This window comes from Microcaecilia unicolor, chromosome 13, assembly GCF_901765095.1.
Source record: "Microcaecilia unicolor chromosome 13, aMicUni1.1, whole genome shotgun sequence".
Lineage (NCBI taxonomy): Eukaryota > Metazoa > Chordata > Amphibia > Gymnophiona > Siphonopidae > Microcaecilia > Microcaecilia unicolor.
Genome location: NC_044043.1, coordinates 66,086,265 through 66,106,536, shown reverse-complemented (window position 1 = coordinate 66,106,536; position 20,272 = coordinate 66,086,265). Strand labels below are relative to the sequence as shown.

General features: G+C 42.0%; 1 protein-coding gene across 2 annotated transcripts in view; it reads left to right on the top strand.

Moving 5' to 3' along the window:
• The window catches only part of UBE4B (ubiquitination factor E4B), a 151,256-nt gene that overhangs the window by 62,377 nt on the left and 68,607 nt on the right, over positions 1-20,272 (top strand). The window contains exons 5-17 of one of the 2 annotated variants that reach the window (XM_030222448.1): positions 3,101-3,245; positions 3,574-3,802; positions 4,549-4,947; positions 6,741-6,860; positions 11,180-11,321; positions 12,043-12,143; positions 12,765-12,879; positions 16,460-16,543; positions 17,229-17,285; positions 17,624-17,740; positions 17,820-17,918; positions 18,744-18,857; positions 19,923-20,121. In XM_030222448.1, coding sequence (XP_030078308.1) covers positions 3,101-3,245; positions 3,574-3,802; positions 4,549-4,947; positions 6,741-6,860; positions 11,180-11,321; positions 12,043-12,143; positions 12,765-12,879; positions 16,460-16,543; positions 17,229-17,285; positions 17,624-17,740; positions 17,820-17,918; positions 18,744-18,857; positions 19,923-20,121 — 1,921 coding nt within the window. The remainder of the gene's footprint in view (positions 1-3,100; positions 3,246-3,573; positions 3,803-4,548; positions 4,948-6,740; positions 6,861-11,179; positions 11,322-12,042; positions 12,144-12,764; positions 12,880-16,459; positions 16,544-17,228; positions 17,286-17,623; positions 17,741-17,819; positions 17,919-18,743; positions 18,858-19,922; positions 20,122-20,272) is intronic. The other variant, XM_030222449.1, reaches the window with a different exon arrangement.

Genomic DNA, 20,272 nt, shown 5'->3' with positions numbered 1-20,272 from the left:
TAGTGGCCAATCCAGGTCACAAGGACCTTGCAGAAACCCAAATAGTAGCTTTAGCCCAAGGGTAGATGCTGCCCTTCTTATAATAATTCATCCCTTAAATGTTTGTCTCTTTTTACAGTTCTGATCTCTTTACAAAAATCAAACGTTTGTTTATATTATATAAAACAAAATTAAAATCCTTGTCTGTATTTCGTAATATGTCTGTAGCAATTAAGCATATCATCACTTTTCATTTTAGCAGTCTCAGCAACTAGGATCATAAGATCTAAAGAGCACTTATCTAAATTAGCAAGTGTAGAGCAGACAGGGATAGTTGGGTAAACTGGAGCAAGTAGCCCATCTTTATTTACAGTCATCTGTTATGATACAATATTTGTGTCTTCACGACACTGGAAGCCACTGGAATTTTACTTTAGTGTAAATGTACAGTGTGGTGTACAGATACAAGGGCTGTAGAAATGGTAGAGTAGTATGTTAGTGTCCTGTTCTTGATCATTTAAAGGAAATGGGGATGGTTGATTGTTTCAGTGTGAGAGTGAGAGGAAGTATTGATTTTATGCAAAATGAAGGAAATACAGGACTTTACATGGTTCTTCTCTGCAAACCAAAAGCTCTGCATCTCTTTATATAAGTGGAAACGTTGGAGTCACATGATGGGCAGAGCGTCCTGTCTTACTGGATTAAGACATCTTTCAGTGGGCTAATGAGAACAAGAGATCTAGACATGAGTTACTCTTCGAATGGAAATGCTCTGTGGCTCTTTTAAGCCTTTAATAGATAAATCTTATCCACAGGTTCAGCTAAATGTAAGCTCCCATGGAGGTGAGAAGCACAAAATTCTGTAAGGCACTTTGCTCACCCAATTCTGAAACAGTATGTCTTTTGTTTAAAGATTTAATCACTTGTGATTTCTGGAAGGGAAAAGTCAGCAGGAAAATTATGCAAGCACTTTAAGGCAAAATAATATGGAACTTTTGCTTTAACCTCTTTCAGGATTGGATAAAAAGTCTGTTTGCGTACTTTTGTTTGGCATGTTTTATTTCCATGGATTTGTCTGCATACAGAACTTGTAGGAAATTAGCTCCATGTACAAAAGATACGCTATTTCAAACTGACAAGAGTGCTTTTTCTGCTTTTTAGCTTAGATCATCATGTCTGTCTGTCTGTCTTTATGTAAATGTGTTCCCATGCTACTTTATTTAGATTTGATGCCTGATTTTAATTCAAAACCCTAAAATACTTTATAACAAAAATTTAAAAAATACATAAAAACCCCTGACTCCTGCGCTCATGGGCCGATGCTCAGAGCTCCAATGCTATAAGGAACAGTGCCTGGTCCATAACCACGGGAACAATGCCAAAACTTAGGTCCCAATGCTCAGCTCCAATGCTATGTGCGCTATGAGACCAAAGGTAGGGGGAAGAACATGTCTGGTGCATGCACAGAAGAATTTTGTGGTAAGCACAGCTCTTGTGCATGCCCAGGGAAACTAGGAAAAAAGCACACATTAGTGCCATTCCTCTACGCCTTAAGCTTTTCAAATTTTTTTTTTTTTCATTTGAAAGGCTTATATTTAAGTGCAGGAAAACAAGTGCTAATGTGTGCTTTCACTTTTGAGTGTGTTCAAACCCGCACACGTTTGTTTTTCACTTTAGAGGATTGCATGGGCTTCCTTCCACTTCTGAAATAAAACCGTCAGATTTTTAGCTGAAAAAATTAGAAATCCTCTCTTCCAACACCATCTCTGAGCTGGTGTTAGGTTTCCAGAGGTAAAGGCAGGGTTTGTTTGTGTGTTGTTCTCTGAGCATTGGGAGGGAATAGCAAGTGACCTAATTTACATCTGTTTGACTACATTTAAATACAATTGGAGTGGAGGAGTGGCCTAGTGGTTAGGGTGGTGGACTTTGGTCCTGGGGAACTGAGGAACTGAGTTCGATTCCCACTTCAGGCACAGGCAGCTCCTTGTGACTCTGGGCAAGTCACTTAACCCTCCATTGCCCCATGTAAGCCGCATTGAGCCTAATAGATCCTAATGCTGGATCTGTTCTCCACATCCTCCACCTTAGTTTCCAGTTCTTTAACACCACTCTTTGTTCATACTTCACATCTCCTCCAGCTCGTTTTGGACATCTACTATAGCTGCCTCCTGCCGAGCTCACCCGATGCTGTACCATATCCATCAAAGTTCCCATCTCTGCCAAATTCACTCTTCTTTCAGCCACAGTGATTTTTATCTTTTTAACTGATCCAATTTCTGCTTTTAATTCACCCAGCAGGTACTCTATGCCCATTGTAGTGTAGGCGCTATCCTCCACATCCCTACTACACCCCCACATAATACACACTCACTTGGATTCCATCTCCTCCTCTTGCTGTGTACAGTTCCTCACCACATGGCATGGCACCATTTGGCTTTTTTTTCGCTGGCACTCAGTGTAGAATCTCCTGTTTTCTTCTGAACTGACATTCTTGCCTTCTGGAAATCTTCAAAGGTACTTGACCTCTGATTACCACTCTATTTGGAGTGGGGGGGGGGGGGTTAAGGACAGCTTTAATTTAACAGGCTATCTATACTTGCCATGGAGCTATGAGTTCAAGTAGCCAGATGCCAAATGATGTCACTCCCTTCCCCATTTGTATATTTTTTATGTACCACCATAATTCCATTCATATACATGAAATATGCATAAATGGACAGTAGCCAGGGTTGAAGCCTTTTTGACTGGTGCTACTGCTCACAAGTTTCAAACTTCTCTTTAATTCAGTCCCTTTTTGTTTCTTTTACCATATGTCCATATATTTTTCTTTTCCAAAAAAAGGAAATCAGGTATTTGGAAATGTTCTCACATCTCCTAGTTAAAACATACTTTAAATTTTAAAGGTAAACCTGGCTCTTTGAACTGAGAAAATGGTGAATGATTTTTGTGTGTGTTGACAGATGTGAAATTGGTTGAGAGTTTTCCCTGCAGCCCCTGTATGGTCAGAATGTCTTACTAGCCAAAGTGCAGACTTCCTTTGGGAACAAGAAAGCAATATTGTATATAAGGGGATAGATTCTGTACTCTATACATAACTTGTAGCATCTTCTCTTCTCCTAAGGAGCCTGCCTCAGGATCTGAAGTGTCGGAGGAGCAGGCTCTGCAGCTGGTCTGTAAGATATTTCGAGTCTCTTGGAAGGACAGAGATAGAGATGTCATCTTCCTTTCTTCGCTCTCTGTACAATTCAAGCAAAACCCCAAAAATGGTAAGTGATTAGCTAGTCCCAGTCTTTGTTCCATTTCAATATTCTGTCTTTGTTTTCCTGACCTGTTCTCATCACTTGATGCCACTCTTAATCATCCAGATGAAAGGAAGTATAGGAAAGTGACATATCTTTAAAACCTAACAAGATGGCAGAAATAATTGAAAGCAATATTCCTCAGCACCATTTCAGAGAAGTTCCTGTAGCTTCCTTTCCAACTGCTGGAAGAATGTTACTGGGCCAATAGAACTCCGTGAGATCTCCAGACTGCTAATGAATTGCATGTAGCTTGATAGAAAGGAGATAAAAATGTTACTTTCTCTGTTGACAGTCTTCTCTAGTTTTAAGGACCTGATCAGCCAAATTTTAATGGAGGTTCTGATGATGTCCACCCAGTCAAGAGATGAAAACCCCTTTTCCAGCCTGACAGCAACATCTCAGCCAATTGCAGCAACTGTGCGATCAGGTGACCGAAGTCTGACACTGAACCCTGCTTCCAGCCTGGGCACAAGTCCCATGCTTTGTAATGTGGGCTCATTTGGTGCCAGCTCTCTATCCAGGCAAGTCCTCTTTTGCCACTTTTGTGGTGTTTGGGTGTGTTGGGGGAAGATTGGAGAAATGGTGAACTTCCTCAACTAGGACAGACTTGATACCTTACAAGGTGACGAGGTGAGCCAAAGAAGCCTCAAGTATCGTGAACATGTATCTAAGAACAATTACTCTCAACTGGTGGTCTACTTGGTTGTATTTCAGGGGGATCTGATTCTATAGTGTGGGTGGAGAGAGAAGGCATCCAGGGGTAAAGTCCTATATTTTGTGGTGAGGGTGGGGGGTCCTAATGGTGAGAGCAATGGACTGAGAACCAGGGAAGCTCAGTTTAAACATCACTGTGGCTCCTTGTGATCTTGGGCAAGTCACTTAATCCTCTTTTGCCACAGATACAAATTTAGATTGTAACCCTCCCTCCCCCCTAGACAGAAAAATATCTACTGTACCTGAATATAACTCACCCTGAGCTGCAACTGAAAAATGGGTGAGCTAAATCTGTTTCCTTCCCTGTTGTTCCATTATAGCAGGTGTTAATTATATAAACTTACATAATGCAGAAACCAATCTGTTGCAGTTTTCAGTCCAACATACACAATATCAAAAATGGGAAACATACAAAATAAAATGTGTACTGCCATACACAGTTAGTGATATCAGGAGATATGATAAAGATCTTGTTCTCTAAGTGTGAGAATTTGTGAATTTTATCTTTCATATTTTGTTCTTTTATTTTCTTTTTCTCTCTTAACTAATCTAGTCTGTATGGGATTAGTCCAGTTCCTGCGATTGGTCTTTTGAGTGGTATGCCCATACCAAGTCCATCTTTCTCCCTATCATCCAGTCCTGAAACGTCCACCTCCCCTCCTCCTCCTCTTTCTGTCAGTTCTCATGTCGGTTCAGCCCAGCCCTCATCACCCAGATACCATCCATATACACTCACTCACCATGGCAGCTTTCCAACCTCCCACAGCCCCAGGTCCACCAACACCTCCATGCCACCCAGTGCACCAGGTCCACAGTTACAGCCTGCCAGCCCTCAAGTAATGCCAACCAATTCTGCCAACCAGAGACCCTCCAGCATTGGACTTCCTTTGTTTTCTTCTTCACCTACTGCATTGAATGGGCGCCTCTCTTTGCTAAGCAGGATTCCCTCTAGGTATTGTAAAGATGTGGTGCATGTGTTTGGGGGAAGGGGACTACTCACTTTTTGACATCAGTTACTTACAGTGTAGTGTTTTGGACTTGGTAACATGCATGTATTTGCTGCAGATTACACTAAACCAGCCTCTAATATCACTGGCTTGAAGGAGTGGCCGGGTGGATAGAGCAGTAGACGGAGAACCAGAAAAGTCGGAGTTTAAATTCTACTACTTCTTCTGATCTCAAGCAAGTTACTTCATCTTCCAAACTTTACCCCCCTATTTATTAAGCCTCGCTAGCAGCTGCTGTGTGCTAATGCTGACACAGCCTATTCACTTTGAATGGGCTATGTCGGCATTGCCGCGCGGCTTAGTAAACATGCCCGTTTGGGCTGGAGCCTACTAATTCTACCTAAATTGTAATTTGTCTTGAGCACAGGTTTGGAAAGGTGAGAATTAAATCCAAAGGCAACCTGCTTGTATTATAGAGCTCTAAATTTTGTGTGAGGAGTTGTGTGTTTTTGGGGACTAATGTTCTCACAGTTGTAGAATATACCAGGTGTTTGATTGTAGATTGAGAAAGACTGTCAAACTGGCAGGGTACTGCTGCTCTTACTCCATCTGCTCCTGTTGGGGCTGGAACACAGACTGACAGAATTTTACTCAGCTTGTTAGTACTAAGCTTCCATGGTTCAGTTTGGTGGCTTGATCTGTTGTAGACACACCATTTTGTTTGGTTCAGGTGCTGAAAATGCTGATGCACAGTGTTTATATAAGCATTCTTTCATAATAAGCTGATTTGGTCTGGACTACTCTTTTGTGTATTCTTTACCAAATCAATTGGCATCTGCCCCAAGTTTACTTGGTACCCACCCCTTTCAATTTGGGCACTACTGTGTTCAATTCTGGTCGCCGCACCTCAAAAAAGACATAGTGGAATTGGAAAAGGTGCAGAGAAGGGCCACAAAGATGATACAGGAGATGGGACGACTTCCCTATCAGGATAGGCTGAAGAGGCTGGGGCTCTTCAGCTTGGAGAAAAGGTGGCTGAGGGGAGATATATGATAGAGGTCTATAAGATAATGAGTGGAATGGAACGGGTCGGTGTGGAGCGTCTGTTTACATTTTCCAAAAATACTAGGACAAGGGGACATGCGATGAAGCTGCAGTGTGGTAAATTTAAAACGAATCAGAGGAAATGTTTCTGCACTCAACGCTTAGTTAAACTTTGGAATTCGCTGCCGGTTAAGGCGGTTAAATTAGTGGACTTCAAAAAAGGGTTGGACGGCTTCCTGGAGGAAAAAGCCATAGAATGTTATTGAATGGACGAGGGAATAATACAGTATTTCTAGGATGGGCAGGACAAATTGCTTGTTCTTTTGGCCACTGTCGGTGATAGGGTGCTGGGCTCGATGGACCCTTGGTCTGTCCCAGCATGGCGATGCTTATGTGCTTATGCATCGGTCACTAACCAAGCCAGAAGCTTGGTGCATGTATGGAAGCCGGGATATGTTTCTCTTGTTTACTGGCACAGCCTTGGAGAATTCAGTCCCTTGTTCTTGGGTGACACTTGGTGGGATTTGCTGTGTGGGTGCAGTGTCTGTACATATCTGGAACCACAGACCTACTGTGATTATTTGTTAACACTGGAGGTGGTGTGTTGGGTGCTACTTTGGCCTGGCATGTGTTTGTTGGAATGTCGCTGAGTGATGAGAAATCTTTTGCAGTCCTGGTGTGGCATTTTGCTCCTTAGCTCTTGTTTCTATTTTTGTTTTTCTCTTTGCTTCCTGATGCCCTTTTGCTTTTGTAGTGCTAGTATGTCCGAGAACCCTTTCACCCTCCTCTTCCTGCCCCTTTCCGATGTCTCTGGGGACAGCAGTGATGAGGAAGGCTCAGAAGAGGATTTTCCATGTGTGCAGTTTGGGTGCAGGTACACGTAGCATGCCAGAGTAATTTGGGTTCTCGGCTACTTAAGACACTAATTGTTCAGGGTTCTTAGGAGAGAGTTGAAAAGTGGGGGGGGGGGGGGGGGGGGGGGAGAGAATCTAATTAATTCCTGTGCTCTGTGAAATAGTCTAGGTTCAGAAAGAATTTTTAAAGCCAAAACAATTTTGAAATGTAAAGAATTACTTTTTCTCTAAATACTAATATTGCTAATTTGCTCCAAGGTGAGAGAACAAATGCTGTGGAGGAATATCTGATTTTTAAATAACTAGAGCCTCAGCTGCCCTCGGATAGGTCTTAGAGTTTTACTACACATAACCCCATAGGACTTCTTCTCATTTGGCTCAAAGGCAAACCAAAAAACTGTAGTGGGAAACAACTCCTATTATATTGGGAGAAAAAAAACCACTACAGAAAAAAATGTTGACTGGATAAAACTCCAAAACCAAGTGTTAGATATACTCAACTTTAGTCAACAAATACTTAAAATGTAAACATACGTTTCTAGAGCTGGAGCTCTGCCAGAATAAAACGTAATCACTTATCTGAAGAACTACTCATCGGTGTTTGTTTACTTTTTTAAAGCACATCCATGAGAACTCAGACTTCACACGGCAGCCTGCTTAAAGTCCCAAGCTGGCGTTTGAAGTCTGAGTTCTCATGAATGTGCATTAAAGAAGTAAACAAGCACCGATGAGTAGTTCTTCAGATAAGTGATTACGTTTTATTTTGGAAAAGCTCCAGGCCTAGAAACGTATGTTTACATTTTAAGTATTTGTTGACTAGAGTTGAATATAACTTACACTTGTTATTGCAGTTTTATCCAGGCAACAGTTTTTTCTGTAGTGGGTTTTTCTCCCAATATAATAGGAGTTGTTTCCCACTACAGTTTTTTGGTTTGCCTTTGAGCCAATATCCCAGGGCAGTTGAGGCTTTAGTTAGTTAAACATTTAGATACTCCTCCATAGTGTTCTCTCTACTTTAGGAGCATTAGCAATACTAGGTATTTAGAGTTGTCTAATTTTGCATGTATACAAGAATTACTTTTTGCCATTACAGTGTATGCTGTGCACACTTGTTCATTAGTGAGGGGAATTGTGACATCGTGTGGGCAGCCAGAAAGCTCTCCCTGGAACTCAGTTTTAGGCAGTTGAGGAGTAGCCTAATGGTTAGCGCAGTGGACTGAGAACCAGGGGAACCAGGTTCAATTCCCACTGCAGGTTCTTGTAACTCTGGGCAAGTCACTTAACCCTCTGTTGCTCCAGGTACAAAACTTAGAATGTAAACCCATTAGGGAGACAGAAGGTACCTATATGTAATATGCAAACCGCTTTGGTTGTACTACAGAGGGGTGGTATATGAAATTCATGACCTTTACCCTGGAGTTGGGATGTATGGTTCGCTACATCACCATCTAAGTATACATGTGCAGTCACCAAGTGTCCAGTGGAGGAGTGGCCTAGTGGTTAGAGTGGTGGACTTTGGTCCTGGAGAACTGGGTTTGAGTCCCACTGCAGGCACAGGCAGCTCCTCGTCACTCTGGGCAAGTCACTTAACCCTCCATTGCCCCAGGTACAAATAAGTACCTAAGCTGCATTGAGCCTGCCATGAGTGGGAAAGCGCGGGGTACAAATTTAAAAAAAAAATGGTTTGAAGGGATATGGTGATGGACTCTTTATTTTGAGGACAAAGATTTTTGTAGGCAAAAAGTTTACAAACTTGTGATACAGTAGCAGCTTGCTGGCTGCTGATGTATATCTAAAGAACACAGATGGCTTCTAGGTTGCTGCCATTCATTGCTGATGTATTAGGGAGAGAAGTGGAAAGGCACTATGGAATGAAGATGCCATATTGTGGGACATTCAGCAATGTTAATATATATACTATATACAGAACCCAGCAAAAGATGCAAGAGTGGAGGAGTGGCCTAGTGGTTAGGGTGGTGGACTTTGGTCCTGAGGAACTGAGTTCGATTCCCACTTCAGGCACAGGCAGCTCCTTGTGACTCTGGGCAAGTCACCTAACCCTCCATTACCCCATGTAAGCCGCATTGAGCCTGCCATGAGTGGGAAAGCGCAGGGTACAACTGTAACAAAAATAAAATAGATACTATTGGAGATTCTACATGGAATGTTGCTACTATTGGAGATTCTACATGGAATGTTGCTATTCCACTAGAACATTCCATGTAGAAGGCTGTGCAGGCTTCTGTTTCTGTGAGTCTGACGTCCCGCATGTACGTGCGGGACGTCACACTCACAGAAGCAGAAGCCTGCGCGGCCACATTGGTGATCCATGTAGAATCTCAAATAGTAGCAACAGTGGAGGAGTGGCCTAGTGGTTAGGGTGGTGGACTTTGGTCCTGAGGAACTGAGTTTGATTCCCACTTCAGGCACAGGCAGCTCCTTGTGACTCTGGGCAAGTCACTTAACCCTCCATTGCCCCATGTAAGCCGCATTGAGCCTGCCATGAGTGGGAAACCGCGGGGTACAAATGTAACAAAAATAAAATAGATACTATTGGAGATTCTACATGGAATGTTGCTACTATTGGAGATTCTACATGGAATGTTGCTATTCCACTAGCAACATTCCATGTAGAAGGGTGCGCAGGCTTCTGTTTCTGTGAGTCTGATGTCCTGCACGTACGTGCAGGATGTTAGACTCACAGAAGCAGAAGCCTGCGCGACCACATTGGTGATCTGCAAGGGCCGACTTCTACATGGAATGTTGCTAGTGGAATAGCAACATTTCATGTAGAATCTCAAATAGTAGCAACAGTGGAGGAGTGGCCTAGTGGTTAGGGTGGTGGACTTTGGTCCTGGGGAACTGAGGAACTGAGTTCAATTCCCACTTCAGGCACAGGCAGCTCCTTGTGACTCTGGGCAAGTCACTTAACCCTCCATTGCCCCATGTAAGCTGCATTGACCCTGCCATGAGTGGGAAAGCGCAGGGTACAAATGTAACAAAAAAAATGACAGATAATCAGTGACAGGAAAAGACATATTAAAAGCCACTTACAAGGTAAATAATGATTGCCGTGCTCAAACTGGCTGTCTGCAAAGTGCCGTCCCTCAGCGAAGCTGAAAATACGTCTGTTGTGTAACTTTTAGAGGGGGTATTGCCAAGGATGTGTTTAGGTGGGGGCAGGACAACTCTATGCACATTATACTCCCTGAAAAAGTTCCTACACAAGCAAGAGTTGTAAACAAATGTACTAATGATAAGCTTCACTGCAGAAGTACACACTGGAATAGTGCCAGATCATTAATTATATGAGGCCCTCTGTATGCCCGTGTCTTAAGCTCAGTTTTTTTTTTGCTTTCCTAGGTAGTGAGGTTTTGAATGAAGCGACTGTGAACCTGTTAGGTAGAAATCTGTCTTTAGTGTATATACTGAGACCAACCACATCATTGAGAGAAGCTTTTGGAACGCCAGTTAGCCTCAGATAAGGCTATTGCTTGAATCTGTTTGCATGCCAAGTAAACTTTCTGCACATTTTTTTGCAGATAAATAAATGTTTGCTGATGATTTCTTCCAGAATTATTTTTACATGGCATTTAACTACTGTATTTGAATGGGGATTAATTTGTGGAAGTTTAGGGGACTGCACAGCATGCTTCCTTATATTTGGTGATGCCATAGGTCTGGCCTGTTTTATGTTTCCTGCAGCTGGGGTGGAGGGATATGTACCCATGAAAGCTATTTCTTCCAGATGGTTGAGACAGGGTGCTGTGATTCTTCATAGAGTGGAGGAGTGGCCTAGTGGTTAGGGTGGTGGACTTTGGTCCTGGGGAACTCAGGAACTGAGTTCAATTCCCACTTCAGGCACAGGCAGCTCCTTGTGACTCTGGGCAAGTCACTTAACCCTCCATTGCCCCATGTAAGCCGCATTAAGCCTGCCATGAGTGGGAAAGCGCGGGGTACAAATGTAACAAAAAAAAACCCAAAAAAAAAAGTCCTGGGGTATCTCAGATAGGCAAACTGTTTCCACATATGATGAACTTTCTGGTCCCATTGGAGAAGCCTTTGTATTAACTGGTTTGGAAGGTTACTTTCTTCTCTATTTATTAAAGTTTAGAGGCAGTAAGTTATCATGCTATATATGAGGTTTTAGTCTATTTCGTGTGTTCTGTAGTTCTTCCAGGGCCCCATCATATGTTTTCCATGTACAGTTTATAGCTACATAGTACTGTGATAGGGTGAACAATGGGCAAGAATTGTTATCATCTGTCCTGCAGTAAAGAGGCACTTTGGCAGGGCTTTGAACTTAGGATAATTTTGATCTGTTTTTTTTCCTTTAAAGCTCAAGTGTGACCGGTGGGACCAGTGCCTGTGATCCCTGCAGTGACAGGTTCACCATTGAGACCTGCAAAGAAACTGAAATGCTCAACTACCTCAGCGAGTGCTTTGACAGGGTGGGCATAGAAGAAAGAAAAGCACCAAAGGTAAAGAGCGCAATAGGGAGAGGAGGAAAGGAAGGGAATGTGCAGGGGAGGGGGTGCTTTACTTTATGTAGATATTGAGGATGCATTTTGTAACAGTATGTTTGTAAGTTGTTATAAGCTGTATGATATGTTATTACATTTGACAGACACTACTATGAATCTTGTGGTGGAGAGTTTGTTGGAGAGGAGGAATGTGAGGGAATAGTGGCGGGGAGGGAGAGGAGGAAGAAGGGGATGTGAGGGGGTCTTATAGTGGGCAGGAAGGAGCTGAGAAGAAACTAGATGGTAGGAAGGGAGGGGAAGAGGAGGAATGTGGAGGCTTATTTTGTGAGGGTGTCTTCTGGGAATAGAAGAGGTGAGGATGCATTAGACTAGTTGCTGGGGTCTGTCTGAGCGGGGTGGGCAGGTTGTCTGACTAGGAGCTTTGGGGAGGGGGCTAATTTGTGAGAGCATTTTACAGTAGGGAAACTTTGCATGGAGTTCTGCGCAGCCTCAGTGATCAGTCTTTAGAGATGTGTAGCATTAATCAAGCAGTCTCTTCATACACAGGGCTGCTGTTACATAAGTCACAAGACACTGAGCATATTTTGGTGCTCTTGCTTTGTTTCTTTTCTTGAACTCTCACACAAATCTTAGCCACGTATTCATATGTTCTTATTGGTTTGCTTTTTTTCTCCTTGAGGTCTGTGTTAAAAGTATTTTGCTTTCTCAACTTCATTAGATGTGCAGCCAGCCAGCTGTTAGCCAACTTCTGAGCAACATCCGGTCTCAGTGCATTTCCCATGCTGCTCTGGTGTTACAGGGTGCTCTCACCCAGCCCAGGTAAGTCTTTCTGACAGAATGTTTTCAAGAAATCTGTGTGTATTTAGATGATTTATGGTTTTTCATTTGATATGACAGATCTGGAGAGAGAGGGAGGAAAGGATGGCATGCAGGGATTTCAGTCCACATGTGCACTTCAGTGGCAATGGCTTTTGAGATATTTAGGAAGGTTGACATGGCTTGTGTTTCATTAAAGGTTGGGGGTAGGAGATAAATAATTCTGCTTGGCCTTTGGGGTAGAGCTGTAAAGGGGAAAAGATGAGTAGTATGGATGGAAACTGCCATTCTGTAGCAAGAAACCATGGCCAGTGCACCCTCATTACTTGGGAAGTTTAAGATGTATGTTCAGCAGGTTTGGGACACTTTCTTTCTCTGTGAGCAGATATACTCTGTCCTGTGAATCATTGAGAGGTGGCACATGGATAAGTGCCTGAGTTGCAGTGATGTGCTCTATTGGCCCGTTGTTTGAATAGTAGGATTTCCTATCATCCTGCAGCTTGTACAGGAGAGCATACTCTATTCATGATACAGTCCACCCTTACTGTAATAGTACATTTACAGACTTTGCATAGACACCCATGCTCTTTAACATGGATTACACTGTTTTCTCTGTGCACACAGGTCGGTTCAACAGCAGTCTCTCCTAGTACCTTATATGCTCTGCAGGAACCTTCCATTTGGGTTCATCCAAGAGCTCGTTAGAACGACCCATCAGGATGAAGAAGTGTTTAAGCAGGTGAGGGGCTATATTTCTGATGATATAATGGGTTGTGATTTGGGAATGCTTGTATCTGGTTAATAGAATAATTTGAGTAAACACTGTTTCAGGTAGAATCATTCCAGCAGCTGGGACATTTTCTAGTGTTAGAGAACTGTACTAGCAAGAAACTGGACATTCAAAACAAGTGGGGAAAGTATGCAGAGCATAGCTTGTGGAATTCTTTTCAACCTCTTTGCACTGCATGTGCGTGCATTGTGTGTGGTTGTTTGTGTTGGGGTAGTTGTGGGGAGCTACATTTTGGGGGTGAGGGCAGTTTGCAGGGTGGTGGGGTAGTTGTGAATGGATGGATTTTTAGGATCGTGAACAGTTTAGAGGGAGCTAGCGTAGGTTGGTTGTTTTGTTTTTTTTGTGCAATGTGGCAGTTTATGGGGAGTGGGTAGTTTTGGAGGTTGGAACAGTTATGGAGGATAATTATGGGGTTGGAACCTGTGTGCAGAGGGGGTAGTATTGTAGGGTTGGGAGCAGTTTGCATGATGGGCAGTTCTGGGGGCTATTTGTTTTAATTTTGGTAAGTTTGTTGGGTGGTGAAACATGCAATGGGAGAGTTCGTTTTTGCAGTGGAGAGTAGGTTTTAAAAATGACAGCAGCTAAAGTTAGCATGGCCTGTCTAGTTTGCCCATCCATATCATCTACTGTCCTTTCTTCTCCCTTAGAGATCCCATGTGCTTGTCCCATGCTCTCTTGACTTCAGATACAGTCCTCATCTCTACCACCTCTACCACAAGGCTGTTCATGCATCTACTACCCTTTCTGTAGAGAAGTATTTTCTTAAATTATTCCTGAGTCTTTTCCCTTTCACCTTTAATATTTTTTCTTTTCTTTTTTTTTTTTATAATTCTTTTTATTAACTTTTTCTTCACATAACTCCCACATAGCTGAACATATTTATCGCAGAACTTTCTCATATATAAATCAACAACCCCCCTCCCCCCCTTCTAGGCATCTCAGGTATAATATTTTTTCTTTTCTTAGTGTACATTTTATATAATGTAGTATGCTGTAGCATTCCTTTCAAGTGATTTTTGACCTGTCCTATTTCAAGTGGCATTTCTTTCCTGTTTCTCTTATAATTTTGTAAGTCGCTGAGATTTGTTTCTGCCATGAGTTGACAATCAATTAAAATCAAAATAAACATAATCCTTTTCAGTTGAAAGAGACTTGCTTCCTTTGCATTTGTTTAAAGGAGATACTTAAAAGTCTTAATCATATCTTCCTTCTTCCACCTTTTTTTGTTTGTTTGTTTAAATGTCTAAGGTTTTTAGGTCAAAGTCCACCATTTCAGTAGCTGTCCTCTGGACTGACTTCATCTCATTTATATCTTTTTGAAGGTTTGGTGTCCAGAATTTTATACAATACTCTAGATGGGGTTTCACTAAAGACTTACCACCTCCTTCTTCCTGCAGGCCATTTCTCTCCTGATGCATCCAAGCATCATTTTGACTTTTACCATTGTCTTTTGTACCTGTTTGGCCACCTTAAGATCATCAGATATGATATCACCCCTAAGTCTTGCTCTTCTTTTGTGCACAGAATTACTTCACTCCCTATGCTGTACCACTCCTTTGGGTTTTTGCATCCCAAATGCATATCCTGCATTTGTTAGCATTCAATCTTAGATGTCAGAATTTAAACTGAGCTTTGCTAGATCCCATCTGATGCTGTCCACACCATTTGGGGTGTCTGTCCTATTGCAGGTTTTGGTATCATCCGTAATGAAGGAAAACTTAATTTTGCTTACAAAAATGTTAAAAAGAACTGGACCAAGAACTGATCCTTGCAGCACACCTCTGATAACATCCTTTTCCTCAGAATGAATTCCATTTACCACTGGTTCCGCTCAACCAGTCTCTAACCCAGTCAGTTTACTATAGGAAATATGTAAGACTACTATGTGTACACTGTCCTCAGATAGCAATCATTGAATAAAATGGCCAGAAGATTGACACAACTAGTTTTGGTGACCTTTTGATAGTGTATAATATGTTGACTGCAAAGAATGATAGTATCTTTATCCGTCTTGTAATGGTATGTAGGATTACTGTTAATAGACATTCTGTTAATCCAATTATTTTGTACCTCTGATAGGAAAATAGGAATAAAAACTAGCTAAGTTTTAAGGAACAAAATCAAAAACGAAACCTCCAGTTTTGTCAATATGGCTATCCAGGGCCGGGATCCCATTAGGAGATGGTAGCCTAAGGCATTTTACTGCTCAGACTTAACAGAAAGAAAATAATTTGTCCTTGGTCATGTCTGTTTTTCCTCACAACAGCATGAGCTGCAAAGTTATTCAAAGTCGTTAACTCACAACAGGATTGTGAAAAATTACAGAAGGACCTTACAAGACTGGGAGACTGGGCAACTAGATGGCAAATGACATTTAATGTGAGCAAGTGCAAGGTGATGCATGTGGGAAAAAAGAACCCGAATTATAGCTATGTCATGCAAGGTTCCACTTTAGGAGTTACGGACCAAGAAAGGGATCTGGGTGTCGTCGTCAATAATACACTGAAACCTTCTGCTCAGTGTGCTGCTGCGGCTTGAAAAGCGAATAGAATGATGGGTATTATTAGGAAAGGTATGGAAAACAGGTGTGAGGATGTTATAATGCCATTATATCGCTCCATGGTGCTACCGCACCTTGAGTATTGTGTTCAATTCTGGTCGCCGCATCTCAAGAAAGAGATAGTGGAACTGGAAAAGGTGCAGCGAAGGGCGACTAAAATGATAGCGGGGATGGGACGACTTCCCTATGAAGAAAGACTAAGGAGGCTAGCGCTTTTCAGCTTGGAGAAGAGACGGCTGAGGGGAGACATGATAGAGGTATATAAAATAATGAGTGGAGTGGAACAGGTAGATGTGAAGCATCTGTTCACGCTTTCCAAAAATACTAGGACTAGGGGGCATGCGATGAAACTACAGTGTAGTAAATTTAAAACAAATCGGAGAAAAGTTTTCTTCACCCAACGCGTAATTAAACTCTGGAATTTGTTGCTGGAGAACGTGGTGAAGGCGGTTAGCTTGGCAGAGTTTAAAAAGGGGTTGGACGGTTTCCTAAAGGACAAGTTCATAAACCGCTACTAAATGGACTTGGGAAAAATCCACAATTCCAGGAATAACATGTATAGAATGTTTGTACGTTTGGGAAGCTCGCCAGGTGCCCTTGGCTTGGATTGGCCGCTGTCATGTACAGGATGCTGGGCTCGATGGACCCTTGGTCTTTTCCCAGTGTGGCATTACTTATGTACTTAGAATTGGCTGGTTTTGATTTCCACAAACCCTGGGTGACTTTAGATCTCTGAGGTTCCAAGGTACTCCTTTATGAGTGAGCACCAATCATAAGGCTATAGAGAGAACTTTATAGTGGTGGTGGTTTTGTTTTTTAAATACCACAGCTATATGTGTTAGATTAATTTAGCTTCAGAAAAGCATGACTTGAAATACTGAGACAGGGAAAGGGGAAGTCTGTTTGTCATATGAAAGCAAGGGAATACAAAGTGGTTTGTCTTACTGATGACATATTTTTTTCTTCTAGATTTTTATCCCCATAGTAGAGGGACTAGCTCTGGCTGCCAAAGAGTGCTCTCTCGATAGTGACAACTTCAAATATCCTCTTATGGTAAGAATCATCTTGGCCCAATTCTTTTGGGTTACTATGAACATTAAAATGGCATAATTTCCTAATGGAGAAATTAGCTTTATGCAAGATTGGGATCTGATGCTAGTTTTCTTTAAGGTTTGATTTGTGATTTTGGGGGCACCAGTTCCCTCATTTCACATTCTTCTTGAGGAAGTAAGCTACTCCCAAATATATCAGATACCAAGATTAGGGTGTGATTACCTAGTCTATAAATCTGGCTCAGTGATAAATTTGCAGTGACGCTTTCTTTCTGAGGCTGGGTCTTCCAAGCACACTCTTCTGATAAAGGTAGCTTGGTGGTCTGCCTTTCCTCCCAGCAGTGTTAGATAGTGATGGTGGAGGCCGAGATGAGTCCCTTTTAAGATGTTGTGCACAAAGGACTGCCTGTCTGGCACACAAAGACTTCATTTACTCCCCTTTCTCACTCCTTGCCTCAGTCTGGGACATTCTTGTGCAGCTGAGAACAAGGAAACAATTTCTGCTATTTAATTGTAATAACAAAGAAAATTATTGTCCTGTTGGACCCTTTTGGTTTCATGGGGTCTCCTGGAATAAGCATTTGGTTGTAACTGGGCTCAAATCAGCATCTGAACTCTCTCTACCTCAACTAGTAGGGAAAGTATTTTGGGCTAGGGATGCTGATCTGTGTTGCTTTTCTTTGCAGGCTTTGGGTGAGCTATGTGAAATCAAGTTTGGGAAAACACATCCTGTGTGCTCTTTGGTAAGTCCTCCTCCTACACTGCAGAAAAACACTGCAACTGGTAGCATTGTATAAGTTACAGAGCCATTCACCTCTGCTTCTGTTGCAGAGCCATTGGAGGTTGTCAGAACTCTGGTAATGGCTAATTACTCAAACTGCACTAACTCGAAATTTTGATTTGTAACCAGGCTAAATATTACATAATCCTGAACTTGGCACTGTTATTGGATATTAGGGAATATATTGGAACTGTACTGACATCTTGATTTTAGGGTGTTGGCTGTTAGGAAGGAGTCGGAGGGAGAGAGACTTAAGTAAATGGATAAAACAGTTTCCCTTTTTCTGTCGGTGTTTTACAGCTTGCGTCTTTGCCCTCATGGTTACCTAAACCTTTAAGCCCTGCCACTGGCCGGGAGCTGCAGCGATTGTCTTACCTAGGGGCTTTCTTCAGCCTCTCTGTCTTTGCAGAAGATGATGTAAGTTACAACACCTTCCCTCGATGTTATAAGTGACAGAGAAGGACTTAGGCTCACATCACTTTCTTTCTATTTTCAGACTAAAGTAGTGGAAAAATATTTTTCTGGGCCAGCTATTACTCTAGAAAACACCCGAGTTGTTAGCCAGTCCTTGCAGCATTACCTGGAATCAGCCCGGGTAGGTGCTCTAGAGATAAGCAAAAAAAATAAATTATTTAGCTTAAACTAGGAACATATTTTGAAGACCTTCCTTGTGTTTCTTGTGTGTGTCTATTGACCTCTTTTCTGGCTTGAAGTGAATGTAATGCCTGATCAAATGCATTCCAACATGTTTCTTTTTTATTTTTATGTTGAATTCTTTATTGACATTTTTAACCAGAACCAAAATAATCATGGCATTTCATAATAACGCAAAACATCCTCCCTTCCCCCGTATCCTACTTTTACTCATTCCCCCCCGTAACTCCTCATTACCCCATTCTCTGCCAATAATTATCCAGTTTTGACATTCCTCAATATCTCTACTAAATCTGTCATTCTAGCTATGAACTCCAAATAGTCTCTCCATTTTTGTGTAGCATCAGAGTTTTCACTTGTTCCCAAATCCCTGCAATGGCTCCTCTTGCTGCCATTATACCCTATTTGACTAGCCTTTTGCATTCCAACATGTTTCTGTACTGGACCCTGCAGTCTTGTGGCCAAGGCGGCTGGGCTTCTGTGGGCATTTCTCTAGTATGGTGGGCTTATTAATATGATATTGGAGGAAACAGCAGACGTCAGCCTCATTGTGGAGCTGAGATCATGATAAAAAAAGTGTAAAATAAAGATCAAACTTGTCTAGAAATAAATTAAAAAGTTGCTGTCATCCACCGCATCCACTGCCTAGGGGTATCTTTAAAAATGTGCTGCTGGTAATGTGGTGGGAAATTGTGGTCACTGTGCTTCTCTCAGCAGCTCTTACATTCCATCCTCTTACTGATACAGGCCTGTTTATAATTTCTAGCAAGATCAGTTCAAGATTCTGCACAATGTTCTACTAAATGGTGAAACCCGAGAGGCAGCTCTCGGCTACATGGCAGCTGTCATCAATGCCAACATGAAGAAAGCACAGCTACAGGTAAGGGTAGCTCCATATAAATGGAAGCTATGATATTGCTTAGTAGGTACACTGTCTCGGCACCATGTTTGTGTTCTGCTTACATACTTGTACCAAAAATCACATTGGGACCCTCTTGCTTTCCTAAGAGGAATCTCTTGTGAGAAGAGGAGGACCAAGGGCTGTCTAGTCAAAGGTCCACGGTACCTAATTTTGCCTCATGCTTCCTGCTTAGTAAATCTTCTATTTTGTCCTTTAAACATGCTTAAGAGCATTCTGAAAATTTAAACTAAGATTCAGGAGACGCCCTGGTATATAAGTTCAAGACTCCCTACTGCATCTGAGACTGCATGACCTTGGGCAAACTCTCCTGTTTTTCTGTACCTGCATAACTCGGGTGAAAATGAGGCATGTATCTTAACTAATTCCTTTTTTAGCTTCATTCAAGTCATGGTTTAATCCTTGTCTCTCCAGAATTGTGATCTTTCGTTAAAGTGGACCAATCAGAATTAGCCTTCTTGTGAAAACCAACTATGTTGGAATGTGTTTTATTGAAATTCACTGCAGCCTGATCAGTGGTCATCATAAAATGTATAAAGCTTTTCCAAAAAACCAAAAGCCCATTATGACAGCTTTATATCCTTTATGTTGTATTAAAGACAAAACTAAAAAAAGTTGTAAAAATGCTACAATTTATGCATGTACGTGGTTTAGGCTTCCTGGTTTCCTGTTGAATGATTGGCTGTAATCAGTTCTTCTCTTTAAATTCTGGTGCATCCTTGCATGGCTTGGGGTGGATATTCAAATCCTCTGTTTTCAAAATTCAGGGCTGGGGACATGGCTTTAACTGGGTGGCACTGCTACTCAGTTGTATCAGGTTAATTTAAGCTGATTAAATTGCTGAAAAAGCAGGAGTAAAGATAATCAGATCATGTTTCTTTATCCAGGAACACCGACTTAATATTGGATATGTGATTAAAGACCAGATACCTTATCTAGTTATCTTTAAACAGATATCCTGCTGCTGAATTTTCCCCTTTTGTAACTTTCCCCCCCACTTGTTCTCTTGGTATTGGTCCTTCACAGACGGATGATCGACTAGTGTCAACAGATGGATTCATGCTCAACTTTCTGTGGGTACTGCAGCAACTGAGCTCCAAGATCAAGCTGGAGACTGTTGACCCCATGTACATATTCCATCCCAAATGTCGCATCACTGTTCCCAACGATGAGACAAGAGTGAAGGCCATGATGGAAGATGTGGTTAGCTGGGTGGCTGAGCTGAGTGAGTGCAGCAGGCAGTATTCAGTCATTCTTCTGTTCCTCTTCATGAATGGCAGAGTTTACTCTGATACAGGGCATATTCTGTCAAAAGATCATTGTGAATGCTCTAAAGATCATGGCTGTATTTCTTGTTTTGTCTGAGATATTTTCTT